Source organism: Drosophila persimilis, unplaced genomic scaffold, assembly GCF_003286085.1.
Source record: "Drosophila persimilis strain 14011-0111.01,24,50 unplaced genomic scaffold, DperRS2 tig00000000-arrow-pilon, whole genome shotgun sequence".
NCBI lineage: Eukaryota > Metazoa > Arthropoda > Insecta > Diptera > Drosophilidae > Drosophila > Drosophila persimilis.
The window spans coordinates 18369835-18382272 of NW_020825288.1; the positions used below are offsets into that span (position 1 = coordinate 18369835).

The 12438-nt window shown below is 43.9% G+C and overlaps 4 protein-coding genes across 8 annotated transcripts; 2 read left to right on the top strand and 2 right to left on the bottom strand.

Moving 5' to 3' along the window:
• Nucleotides 1–542: 542 nt before the first annotated feature.
• On the top strand, nucleotides 543–2113 carry LOC6588595. 3 transcript variants are annotated; one of them, XM_026995004.1, is made up of 3 exons: nucleotides 543–814; nucleotides 879–1304; nucleotides 1366–2113. In XM_026995004.1, exons 1-3 carry the CDS (start codon nucleotides 771–773, stop codon nucleotides 1781–1783), a joined length of 888 nt encoding a protein of 295 aa, XP_026850805.1. In that variant the 5' UTR covers nucleotides 543–770; the 3' UTR covers nucleotides 1784–2113. The 3 variants fall into 3 exon arrangements, with proteins under 3 accessions (XP_026850805.1, XP_026850803.1, XP_002014181.1); XM_026995002.1 differs by having other exon boundaries at nucleotides 545–814; nucleotides 879–1307; nucleotides 1366–2112; XM_002014145.2 differs by having other exon boundaries at nucleotides 546–814; nucleotides 882–1307; nucleotides 1366–2112.
• A 772-nt stretch (nucleotides 2114–2885) lies between these two features.
• LOC6588563 (ER membrane protein complex subunit 2) lies at nucleotides 2886–4304 on the bottom strand. Its single transcript, XM_002014146.2, has 4 exons — nucleotides 4221–4304; nucleotides 3622–4030; nucleotides 3406–3562; nucleotides 2886–3346 (listed from the first exon to the last, which is right to left on the bottom strand). The coding sequence occupies exons 1-4, from the start codon at nucleotides 4252–4254 to the stop codon at nucleotides 3065–3067; spliced, it is 882 nt and encodes a 293-aa protein (XP_002014182.1). The 5' UTR covers nucleotides 4255–4304; the 3' UTR covers nucleotides 2886–3064.
• A 1341-nt stretch (nucleotides 4305–5645) lies between these two features.
• LOC6588569 (xylulose kinase) lies at nucleotides 5646–8271 on the top strand. Of its 2 annotated transcripts, XM_002014147.2 has the most exons (6): nucleotides 5646–5824; nucleotides 6190–6311; nucleotides 6378–7205; nucleotides 7257–7478; nucleotides 7637–7826; nucleotides 7879–8271. In XM_002014147.2, the coding sequence occupies exons 1-6, from the start codon at nucleotides 5768–5770 to the stop codon at nucleotides 8110–8112; spliced, it is 1653 nt and encodes a 550-aa protein (XP_002014183.1). In that variant the 5' UTR covers nucleotides 5646–5767; the 3' UTR covers nucleotides 8113–8271. The 2 variants fall into 2 exon arrangements, with proteins under 2 accessions (XP_002014183.1, XP_026840911.1); XM_026985110.1 differs by lacking the exon at nucleotides 5646–5824 and having other exon boundaries at nucleotides 6260–6311; nucleotides 6391–7205.
• On the bottom strand, nucleotides 8229–11373 carry LOC6587296 (splicing factor 3A subunit 1). Of its 2 annotated transcripts, XM_026985096.1 has the most exons (7): nucleotides 11237–11373; nucleotides 10953–11117; nucleotides 10730–10895; nucleotides 9196–10670; nucleotides 8959–9137; nucleotides 8521–8691; nucleotides 8229–8462 (listed from the first exon to the last, which is right to left on the bottom strand). In XM_026985096.1, exons 1-7 carry the CDS (start codon nucleotides 11343–11345, stop codon nucleotides 8361–8363), a joined length of 2367 nt encoding a protein of 788 aa, XP_026840897.1. In that variant the 5' UTR covers nucleotides 11346–11373; the 3' UTR covers nucleotides 8229–8360. The 2 variants fall into 2 exon arrangements, with proteins under 2 accessions (XP_026840897.1, XP_002014184.2); XM_002014148.2 differs by having other exon boundaries at nucleotides 10730–11117.
• Nucleotides 11374–12438: the final 1065 nt, after the last annotated feature.

A 12438-nucleotide genomic window follows, 5' to 3' on the forward strand; every position in this document is an offset into this window, starting at 1 on the left:
TTTCATTCTTTTTTTTTTTCTTGTTGCTTTTTGCCTTTTAACAAATTAATTGCCAAATTAAAGTAATGTGAAAAATATTAATAACTGACATATGTAGAACGATCGATCTGTGTGGGTATCAAAACCTTCTGCCAAGAAGCTACCATCCGTTGTTGGGTTAAATTTACACATTACAACTGTCAAATGTAGGGCAGGTTGTTGTCACTGTCAAAGAGTAATTGAGCTCAATTGAGCATACGCCTACCCTAATATTATACCCAGCCCAGCCGAAATAGCTTGTGCAGGGTAACAGCATCCACAAAGAGAAAACAATAGGTGCTGTTCTCTGTGCTTTATTTTGTTAATCTCGACATAAATACATATACAGTTCTCCATGTGCCTGTGTATTGAGTGATACTTGCCATACTGTCTGATCTGATTGTACTTCCAGTGCGCTGTGATGACAGCTCTCTTTGCATACATATGTACATTCTTACATACACATATATGTTCAAGTACACACAAGTATGTATTTAAATAATAAACTCTGAGCGGAGAGGCTAAGATTATCTGCGCGGAGCGCGAATGAATTATCATTTTCCCTTCGACTGCCCCCATCATTGGACCAAAACGAAAACCACCAGGGAGCTCTCGGAAGACGCATAATGAGGTCCGGGTCCCGAATCCCAAGCAAAGAATAACATCGTAATCAGAACACACAAGCATATACATACATACATATGTATATAAACGTATTGTACAGTTCCCTGTTGTAAGTATCAAATATAGTTATGTCTCGAGCAGCGACATCTGAACGGTCCAACTCTGAAGACAGGTAGGTGGTCCCTGCACGTCTAGCGAAGCAAATGATTTCTGTATCTTGGTCTCACACCCTGAAGTAGCAACGCACATACTTGCTTGACCGAGGTGCTCCGGAACTGTGCCGATATTCAATCGCTAGAAAGCTTGAGCCTGCCCCACAGCTACGACTACTACAACGAGCGGAAGATGATTTCGCCAAACCCGTATTCTTTCAGCGGGAACGTGTCAAATAGCAGCTGCGCCAGCGACGACGACGTTTCCTTTACAGACTGTTTACTCGAAGACAATGGCCGCATTTCGTTGGCCTACGAAAATCTGAGAAGCATTCCAAGGCGACTTGCAGACAAGTTCGCAGCACAGACCAAGTGTCTAGATCTCAGTCATAATGACTTTCGCGATCTGAAATTTCTCTCCTTCTTCGAAAACCTGGACACACTGATTTTGGACAGAAATATGAATTTGGACTTGAACACTCTTCCTTATCTACCAAGCCTAAATATATTGTGGTAAGTCATCTGCATCGATTATAATGATCACACTGACACTGTTGTCACTATCTTTTAGGATCAACAACTGCGATATCTCCAATACCGACTGGATACACCGGATCGAACGCAACTGCCCGGCGCTGGAACAACTGTCGTGCATGGGCAACATCCGCACCGCCGTTGCCAATCAGGGTGCCGAAATAGATGTCGGGCGCGACTATATTCTTCAAGTATTACCCAATCTTAAATATCTTGACGGTGTGCCGGTGCCGGTTTCCGTCACCCAGAACAACGGGAACCGTAGCCCTGCTGTTCTCTTTTCCCCTTCCCAAGGGCAATGCCAAGACTCAACGAGCCACACAGGCAGTGGGAAAATTTCCACACCGACACTCGCATTCAAGAATCTCTTCCGGCTCAAACCATCCACAAAGCCGCATGGTCTTGATGGAGCTCGAAGCGAACAGATGTATGGAAACGGCTCGTCCACAAACTAACATAACATCAACAAATGGTTCGGCAAAGGTCATATGCATTTGTTAGCCTATGATATTTGGCCATCCATGGAATTATTAGCGATGCTCTTCTTCCCCAGAATGCTGCAGCCCTGCATTGCACCTTCCTAACAATGGATGCACATGTGTACAGGTATATGATAATTGTCATTAACTAAATATGTACACTTATGCTAATGCAAATAATTACTGTATGCTAAAAAAGAAACCTAGCGTCATAAAATACATTTTTACAATGCAGCGACTGAACATCAGTAAAGTAAGTGTTCTTCATGAATGACATTCATGAGCTCTACATTCACAATCATTTGTCTTATTTTTATTCATTGTACAAATATTATAATAAAGACGACGTCAAATCAGCACCTGTTATGAATGGTTTTCTTTTCGCCTTACAGAAACAGCGTCTCCGGCACCATAAACGCACATATGGATGTACATATATCCTTAATATTCACACGAAATATATATTTATTCCGAAACCACAGTCATTATACAAAAAATAAAGTATGTAACTGTCACATGAACAAAGAACACAGAGGTACATATGTATATTAAATTCGTGGCAATGTCTGCAATAGACAGAAGAGTAACCGTCGAAACATTCCGACTGTAAATAAGTAAACATTCTTGATAGCTAGTGGTATCACACCAGATCAAGTTTGTTTCAAATTGAAATAAAAATTCGAGATCCTAAATCCCAGTCTTGTGCGGTAACTTCTCAAAGTGCTCGCGTCCCAGTCCGCTCTCCCCCCACAGCTCACTCACTTTCAGTAAGACTCGCAAAACTCCTCTCATCAAACATGTGATTACAAGACGGAGTGGAATGAGTTGTGTATATTCTATAATAAAGCTGAAACCGAAGCGATTAACATGCAAAGGTATTCAAATCTTCAGCCCAAAAAGATAGAAGTACTATTGTGTACAAGCAAGCCATATGTTGGTTCCTATATGAATAAAAGAGGAACAAAGAAGTTGAAATACAATTTTTCTCATCTTTCTGCACAGTTTATTTCCGAACTATCTTCACGCAGTCAATTTAAAGATTGATGCGATGCGCAGAACTACTGAATAACTGAGCATGAAAAAATACTTACTCGGATGCAGTGCTTGATTATGTTCTAATTTACACCAGGCTTTTTTTTTAAATATTTTTATATGCTAATTGTTCAGAATCAGAAATTGAAATGTTATTTTTGAGAATATTTGGAATTTTTAGACAGATGTTGCACAAATGAAGTTACCAATAAGTGCATCTTTGGGTCAATTTGACTTTATTTCCATGTTTCCTAATGCTGCCTCCAACGAGAGAATTAATTTCTCATTGTTTTTGATTGAAGACTGCTTGGCGGTATGGGACGAAACTTGTTCCAGGGCCCACTGTGCCAACTTGTGCGACTCTTTGCGCTTGGAACTTACTGTTTTAGAATTGGCCAAAAAGTTGCAACTCAAATAAAGGCCATATAGGGCACGCAAATTGTGAGGATTCAACTTTAGAGCCTGCGAATAGTACGTACGAGCTGCTTCAACATTTTCAACGCCACCCTGCAAGGAGAAAAACGAATTGTCCCTCTGTTTTCATTAGAATTATAGAACTAACTCACCATAGTGTAGCGTATCTCTGCGAGTCTTTGATGTATTAAATGGCTATGAGGATTGTGCAACAAAACTTCCTCCATGCAAAATGCTGCCTTTCCGTACTCGCCCTCGGCCAGGTACATGCTGCATAGCTCGTGCCATGCTTCTTGATCCGACATAAACCTGCGAAAAGGAGAAATTAGCGGGAATTCCTCTCCAAGGGATTATAAAGAAATTTGTACTTTTTTAGATAGTCGTTTAGTTCTTTGATGGCTTCAACTCGACGACCACGCGCCTTCAGTATAGCAATCTTCCTTTTCCGGGGCGCAGCATTTGTCTCATCTTTGGCTATTATGGCATCCAGAACGTCATCGGCCTCGTCATATTGTTCAAGTGCTTCATACCGCATCGCTTTGAACTTCATAACGCGCAAGCTACCAGGAAACTCCAGGCTCAGCTGCTTGGTGCACTTAGTGGCAATGTCGAATTGCGCCGTGTCCAGTGCCGCTATTATTACCTGCTCCAGAATCAGATGACGCTCATTGCCAGTTTTATGGACTTTGTCTTCGAGTACCGCGACCCAAAGCTGGACAACCTCCTCGCTATGACGTCCGGTTTCCTCGCGCCACTTTCTAAACTGGTCTCGCACATCTGAAAAAATGGATAAGTTTTTAATATGCTTTTCCAGCTTATTTAATTTAAATATTCGCATATGCATCTGCATACATACATATGTATTTTCTTTTGTACATACGTACACATGCAGATAGAAAGGGACACATGCTTAATTTAATTTTAGTCAAATACGCCCGTAAGCTAAATGGAACAGCAAAAACTTTACCTGACCAGCTCATTTCCTCATAGTTCAGGGACATTTTTACTAACACGGCTTTATCTTTCTTTTACTTTAATTTATGTCAATTATGTTAAAATTTGAGTTCAGAAAAACAAGTGTTGTAAAAAACGAAAAAAACAAGTGCTGTAAATCGCAGTTTAACCCACCTAAGCCACCTTTAAGACACCTCCATTTAAACGAATGAACAACTTAATCTAAACCACAGAAAATAATACTGTTTGTAAATTTTCCTTGCAGATGCACTTACAAAACAATGACAACGATATCTTTCACCAGAACTGCGCGAGAAATCTTTAAGTTTCACCATTTTAGTGGGTAAATTTAAATACCTACTGTTCTTAAGTGGGTTAATCAGAATGATATTTCTCGCATTTTATTATTGGTTTAGTACTAATAATATTTATTATTGGAAGTGCGCCAGGCACGCTCTGATGATAAGCACTGATTATAGCGTGGTACCATTGTAAGTTTATTGTTTGCCTTTTACGCATGTAACGCTTCATAATTCATTGTAAAGGGTTAATCTTCGGCTCTATCCACAGTGTAAAAGCCTTATGTAAGACAATTTTTTAAATTTCCTTTGGAAATTTTTGGGTCAGTTAAAATATAATGTATAATGTGCTTCGGTGACAATTGTCAGTACACGCACGAGGTTAATTGCACATGTATTCGTATCTTTATTTGTTCCTATTAGTTGCTATTTACGCAATGTAACTTAACACAATGGTATTCAGCTTGAGTCCTCTCCAAGCGCCGCTCGCTAAGCTAAGCTGTTCCGCCTAGGGCTACTCCGGGCGTGGCAATCGATCTCGACGCTTGCCTTAGTCCGCCGCACCACCCGGATCTGGTGCCAGCTGCATCCTGCACCCAACGCATCCGACGCCACTACCTTGCCACTCAGCTCCACTGAGATTTTACGCGAACTGACCCGTTATCGCCCTGAACATCGTGGCTCCTCCCCTAACCTCAAGCCTGTCAATCTTCGGCATCTCCTTTTTCCGCCTTGCTCCTCCTGCTTCCCACGCTTCTAGTCGACCGCCACTGCTGGCGGCTTCCTTGAGCAGTCGATCTCCAATCCAATAAACAAGCAATATCCTTTTAGGCACAAAATTAATATATAATGGACATATAGAGCGAGAGGACAAGCTGAAGTATGGAATTGTAATCAATCTGCTGAAAGACAGTAATGAAACGATAAATTCCTACTAAATTTCTGATGAAAACGAAATCAAAATAGTATGTGAGCAGTCAGCAATCAAAATAAAAGCAGCTTCAGCGGTGATATTCGTATTGACACGTCTTTGGTCACACTGTGGTGTAAAACACGATCATCGATATAATTGAAGAAGCATCGTATGCATGTCTATCGCGTAGCTATCATCCCCAGTTGTTTATAAAGCAGCACATTCAAAATTTCAGGTTTATTAAAAATTCTTTTGGCCACAAAGCGGGCGACTTCCGCATGTTGGATGTGAACGAGCCGTCCATTACAAGGCAATAGACGTAACCAATCCGAAAGGGAAGATAATACAATGGGGCCTCCACAATTACAGCGCACTTTTCTGGGCTTCGACTTGAGTACACAGAAGGTAAAACATCCGCAACTGCCTACGTTGTATTTTTCGTTGCAGAGGCGTTGCTTCTATTCCGCCTGCTTACGCCTTCAGCTTCAACCAAGTGCGTGTTATTGAGAGAGGTCATACAACAAACACGGCACACGAATCTCATTGAGGCACTTCTTATCAATGATCCACAGCCTTTCTTATCTATTAGCCGCAATAATTTTGCTATAAGCGTATGTATTTTTATGCCAGACCCAGATGCCACCGGTTAACCACCCAAATCAATGGAAAGTCATATAAAATGACGCAATCTTTGACACTTACTTGACCTTAGAATCCAAGTAGCTGTGCTTGATCGTTACTTTTAAGGTGTGCCCTACAACTATTTTCAGCTGAAAGCTATTCTGCTAAACTCCAGCCTGACAGTGGTTGCCTCAGCCGAGGTGAAGTTCGACAGCGACTTGCCGGAGTTTCGAACCAGTGGTGGAGTCAGCCCCGGACCCAACAAACATGAGTACGTCCAGGCCTAAGCACCTAAACCTGAGTGTCCTAAACTCCTATACACGACCTTATTCATCAGATTCTTTGTGCAGCCAGTGATGTGGGTGAAGGCCGTGGACATTGTCTTGGACCGTTTGGTGATGCAGGAGGCTGATTTAAGCACTGTTGCAGCCATTTCTGCTGCGGGACAGCAGCATGGTTCCTTGTACTGGTCAAAGCACGGAATTTCAGCTTTGCAAAGCCTTGATCCCGAAAAGTTTCTCCACGCACAAATCGATGACTCGGCATTTGTGGTCAACCGCACGCCCATTTGGATGGATGCGTCAACCACTAAGCAATGCCTGGAGATGGAGACTGCCATTGGGGGGCACACCCAGATGGTTCAGCTGACGGGCTCCAAGTGCTACGAGCGATTTACTGGACCGCAGATACGTAAGATCTACCAGCAGCGCACTCATGCCTACGAGGATGCCCAACGAATCTCACTGGTCAGCAGCTTTTTGGCCTCACTCTTTTTGGGAAGTGTGGCACCGATCGACTTCAGCGATGGCTCCGGCATGAACCTGCTGGACATCCGCGAAAAAGCCTGGTCCAAGGCCTGCTTAAATGCGTGTGCACCTGACCTGGATGAGCGTCTCGGTCAGGCGGTCAGTGCCAATACTGTCCTTGGCGGCGTTTCAGAATATTTTGTGAAGCGCTTCTGCTTTCCGGCGTCATGCCAAGTCGTCGCTTGCACCGGAGATAATCCCTCGGCCTTGGCAGGAATGCTAGTGGACAATGACTGGTTAAGCGTATCCCTTGGCACTAGCGACACTTTAATGATGAGTTTTGAGAAGCCCCCCAACTGGGAGGAGGGCCATGTGTTGTGTCATCCAACGCAGACGGACGAGTTCATGGGACTGTTATGGTAGGCCGGCATTGTGGAAGGATAACGACACACTTACATTTGCTCATCCAGTTTTAGAAATGGCTCTTTGGTCCGTGAGGCTATGAACAATGTGGAGGCTGGAGGGGATTGGGTGAAGTTCAACGAGCTTCTTGAATCGACACCGCGCGGAAACTTCGGCAATATGGCCGTGCATTTCAACGACATGGAAATTATTCCCAAGGCAAAGGGCACATTGCGATGGAATAAGGATTGTTTGCCCAACTCCCCGGATGCTTCCAAGGGTGTAATAAAGTAAGTCATTGAATATTTTATTAGCTGGAAGCCTCTGTCATCTTGATAGCTATCCGTGGGTCGTTATGTTTTGACATTGCAATAACTAACTCTGGGTACCAGGCTTACATATACTGTATTCTAAGCATGTGTCTTACCAATTCTTTCTGATTGAACAGATTTAGCTCACCTCAAATCGAAATTCGTGCCTTAATCGAGGGCCAAATGCTTCATCATCGAGCTGTGGCCGAAGACATGGGATTCCAGTTTGGAACAAACACAAAAGTCCTTGCTACTGGAGGAGCGTCCATAAACAAGTCTATTCTCCAAGTAATCGCTGACGTGTTCAACGCGCCCGTCCATATTCAGGTAAGTTCGCACTACACTTAGCATTCGTGTAATCGAAATTACCATTTTTCAGAACGAGAGTGAGGCTGCCCTAATGGGAGCCGCCTACAGAGCATCCTATGCTCTGTATCGGCATGAGCTTGATCAAACTGTTCCTGCCCTCAGTTATCGCGACCATGTCCTCAGCCTAACGTCCAACAATCTGCAGCTTGTTTGCGAACCACACAAGGATAGCGAATCAATTTACGCACCAATGCTCGAGCGATACAAGGCCATGGCCCACATCCTGCAAAGCGGAATCCTGTGAGCCACGGAACAAAGAACCCAAGGCCACATTTTATACTCCAAAGCATTTCCGACTTACTCTTTACTTTTATATTCCACCTGACACTAATAAGTAGAACTAAAGTGCAATTAACAAAATTCTGTGATCGAGAATTTATTAAAAATTTATGCGAAACCATAACTGATAAATTTCTACATATGGAGCACAGCACTCTGCACACGGCCATGCTGAGCTGGGACCTATTCGTCCCATTTTGTCTCCAACTCGGCTTACTTCTTGCGGCCACCGCGTTCCTTCACCTGCAAATGCACTGTCATCCCGTTTAGCAGATTGTAGAACGCCATCGAATTGCTGTCTTTGAAGAACATTCCCTGAAAATCGATTCTTGTATAATTCCGTCTAGCCAATATACAAAAACCCAACGCTTACCTCGTAGAAGATTTTTTGCTTGGCCGGAGGCATGCCTGTTTCATCTTGCAGCTTCGCCTTGAGGTTTGCGATAGGGTCAGTGAGTGCTAGTGTTACAGCGATCATCTGTCCGTTTAGCTTCCACTCGGACTTATCCGAGTTCGGCACAAGAACCTGGATGGTGACGGGGCTCTGCAAGTGCGCGGAAAAGGAACACAAAAGGAATTATTATCGATTGGACTGTCCAGTGAAAACATAAAAGGAAGGCTAGCTTTGGGGACCGAAGTTCTTAACACAAACTATGGCATATAAGTATACTTTTTGCAGCAAGAAAATGAGCGTTTGCACAGATAAAGCAGTGCATCATTTTTTAGGATTCGACAGTTGGTGCTGACCAAAAAAGCAAATGGATTGCATGTGGCCAAGTAAAAATATTAAATAAAACGGTCGGTAGCTGACCTTGTGCGTGGAAATGAACTCCGCTTCCGGGATTAGATTGTCCTCGGAGCGCAATTTCTTTGTGGGCGGCTCTTCCTCCACGGACATTAGATCGACTGGCGGTGCTGGTGAGATTTGCGGGGGTCCTCCAGTGGACTGCATGTTCATATAGCCTCCAGTGCCAGGGCCAAATGGAGTTTCTGCAAGAGAAACACGTTAAAATTCAGGAATTCTAGTTGGATATATTTTACTGCATACGCATCATAAGAGGTCGCAATTGCATCATCATGACCGGATTAGCCTGCGCCTGGGACTGCTGGTGGTGATGGGATGGATGCTGGTGTGTCTGGTGCTGCGGTGTAGATTGGTGCTGCTGTGGCGGATGATGGTGGTGCAGATTGTGGTGAGCGTGGTGGCCACCGCCTTGATGATGCTGACTCTGGCCATGGATGTGTTGGGGCTTGGAAGACGGCTGTGGCGGAGCCGATAGCGTGGCTTTATTTCCGACAGGCTTAGGGCCAATCTTTTCCTTTTCCTCATCTGGCAGCAGTCCCTTAACCTTGTGTATTTGATGGATTTGGTCCTCCAGAGTGATGTTGGCACGCGCCGCTCTAGTAGCTGCCTCAACACTGGATGTGTGGCCGTCCCAGGTAACGCGATCATCCTTTTTGGTCTCTTCTTCGCCAAGTTTTTTTCCAATAACTGTTTCCTCGTCGCCAACACCAAAAATATCGGTACGCCTCTCTGCCAACTGCTTCAGGCTTGCCTCGATGGCAGTACCTGCAGCGAAGACATTGTCCTGGTTGATTTTCTCGACAGTGTGCTTGTCCCGCTGCTCCACCCATCGCGGATCCAGTAGACCAATGCGCATGTGCTCCGACACCTTGGATGCCGGGATCTTTTCGCCAGTAATTGGAGAAATAAGGTACTCATCCGTGGGCAAGGGGGCTGCCTTGGGTTGGGTGGCCTTGGGGTCATACTTCTTGACCACAACCTTGTCGTGTGTAGGCGGCAACATGGGGGCCACCGTGGGCTGCAGTTTGGCCACCGGCGTGTCCTCGTCACTCGACGCTTCGTCCATGTCCTGCACCTGAGTATTGTCCCGTTTGGCGCCAACTGGCTGGCTGTATGATGAAACATTCTTCATTTGGATGCCCACTCTGTTCTCCATTTGCGACAGCTTGAGGCCACTCTCCAAATGGCTAGCCACCTGAGAGTCGTCTTCTTCGTCGGATTCGATTTGCATTTCTATATCCCCCTCCTCTTCCATAAGGCGCTCTTCCATGAGGACTCTGGCACCGACCTCATCTGGATTGGTAGGCGGGGGAAAGTTGCCTGACTCGAATGGTTGATAGTCCACGGTCTCTACAACCACAAAATCATGCCAGTCAATCTGGGCGTATGCTACACGTTCTCTCTCAATTTTTTCCTCTTCACGACGGCGTTGCGCCTCCTGGTGGCGTTGCCAGTTGGCGCGGTATTTAACCTGCTCCAGTACCTGGTTCATGCTGCTACGCCCTGGGGCGCTTTCTGTGCGAAGTTTTCCGAGTAAATCCTTGGGTGGTATGAGCACTTTCGTATACTGCTCCAATAACTTGGTGAAGTACTGAAAGAGCGAGTGCTGCGGTCTCAAAAAATCAAATTGAAAGTTTCGCTGCTCCCGACTCATCAGATTGGTAAGAAACTGTCGCCCATTGCGGGCCACAAACTGAGCAGTTAGCTTCACAATGTCTCTGAAAGAGATTCAATTACTAAGTAGTGGGCCACTGATTCTATGTCCAAAGTCACTCACAAGTCCAATGCCGAAATCGAAGGAGGATCAGCAATAAACTCAAACTCTTGTGGAGGCTCCTTGGGTACAAATTGCTGCTCCACAACTTGCTTCAAAAGTTCCTGCTGCCGCTGCTGGGCAGCACTTGTGACCGCGGTTAGTTGTTTGACGGCTGTTATGCCGGCATCTGAAATAGTATTGGCATAGAATAACACATCGCAATTTATTGCTGTCTTTCGCGTACCATTTCCCTCTCGAAACTCGTTCACCTTGTGCCTGTAGTAGGCATGATAGGGATCTCCACCGTTCAGAAAGTTGAACTTTGGGTTCCCCAGCTCATTTTGCCGGATGCGTGCCTCAAACTCAGGTCCATTGCGTGCTACAAAGCTTGCGGTCTTGTCAACGATATCTAATTTTTAAACTTTTCTTACTGAGTATGTGGAAAACAAACTATATTGGCAATAACGTCTACAAATGTACACTAAAACAAGCATAAATAGAAAAATTATATTGTTTTGTAAAGGATGCTTCTAACTTCTGGCGGCGGGTATATTATGCCAATAATTGGTCCGGACATTGGCTTCGATTGATCATTTCCGAACTGCTCGTCGGTAGCGTCGACATCTAGAGTTGGCATTGCACTTGAAAACTCCTTATTTTATTGATAAAATGATAAAATTTATGGATGAAAATATGCTTCTTCGTGAGAAGATTAGAGGTGGCAGAAAGTCGATAGCAATCTGTTTTTTAAACATCGGTTCCACTATCGATGGTAGTCGCTTGTCATATATTTCGCCAGCGGCACAGTGTGACCAGATGTGCAGGCACTGCAGCGCATTAAGCTGTGTTTTGTTCAAAATGTTTAATGAAAAGTTTTAATGCACAATTTTTATGAATTGTCGATTGGTGACTATTACTGGCGTCGTTCTAGTACCAACAATATTGGATAAATCTATACTTGCGGGACATGTTGATGATCTCGATATAAATTAATAAAATTAATCAATTATAAAAATTCTATATTATCGGCCTTTATTTAACTGCACTTTCTGCACTGAAACTTTCTAATCGGCTTGCTCTCGCCCATCCGTTGATTTTTTGTGAAATTAATCGGTTATAAGTTTTGTCTTTGAACAACCGGCTGCAACCGAATTTTATTCAATGCCCAAAATTGTTCCCAACTAAATTTATTTTCCGATTTTCCTGTTATTCATCGGTATCTTATTAGATTGACATACTGGTTGGCTAAATTTCTTTAGTTTGACGGCCTTTAAATTGTCATAATTTAAACAAATGTGACATATGACCTGCTTTCAAACGGATTCAGCCCAACTTCCATCGTATACAACATTAAAACTTTGGGTGAAACAATATAAATCCTAACCAGGCGCGGTCATCACAGTGTTACACCATTGGGAAGTTCGACGATTCTCACTAGAAATAGGAGCCATTTCTGGGAAAAATGTACCGAGTATGAGAGAAATATTTGAGAAAAAATGTTCTGATCCATAAGATCAGATACTTTAGTGCTACAAGTATGGTGTTGCTAGCAGCTATAGGGGTGTTTACTTTGCAGAGCTTTATTGAATTTAAACAATTTTCTACTAAGTGCCCACGCTGGTGTCTTACACTCGCAAGTCGACTTGTTATTGCCGAGAGAGAATTCGCTCCCAGTCTGATTATGACGCTCATTGCGCCTGATAAATGATCGGTTCAGCGGTTCGAGCTTG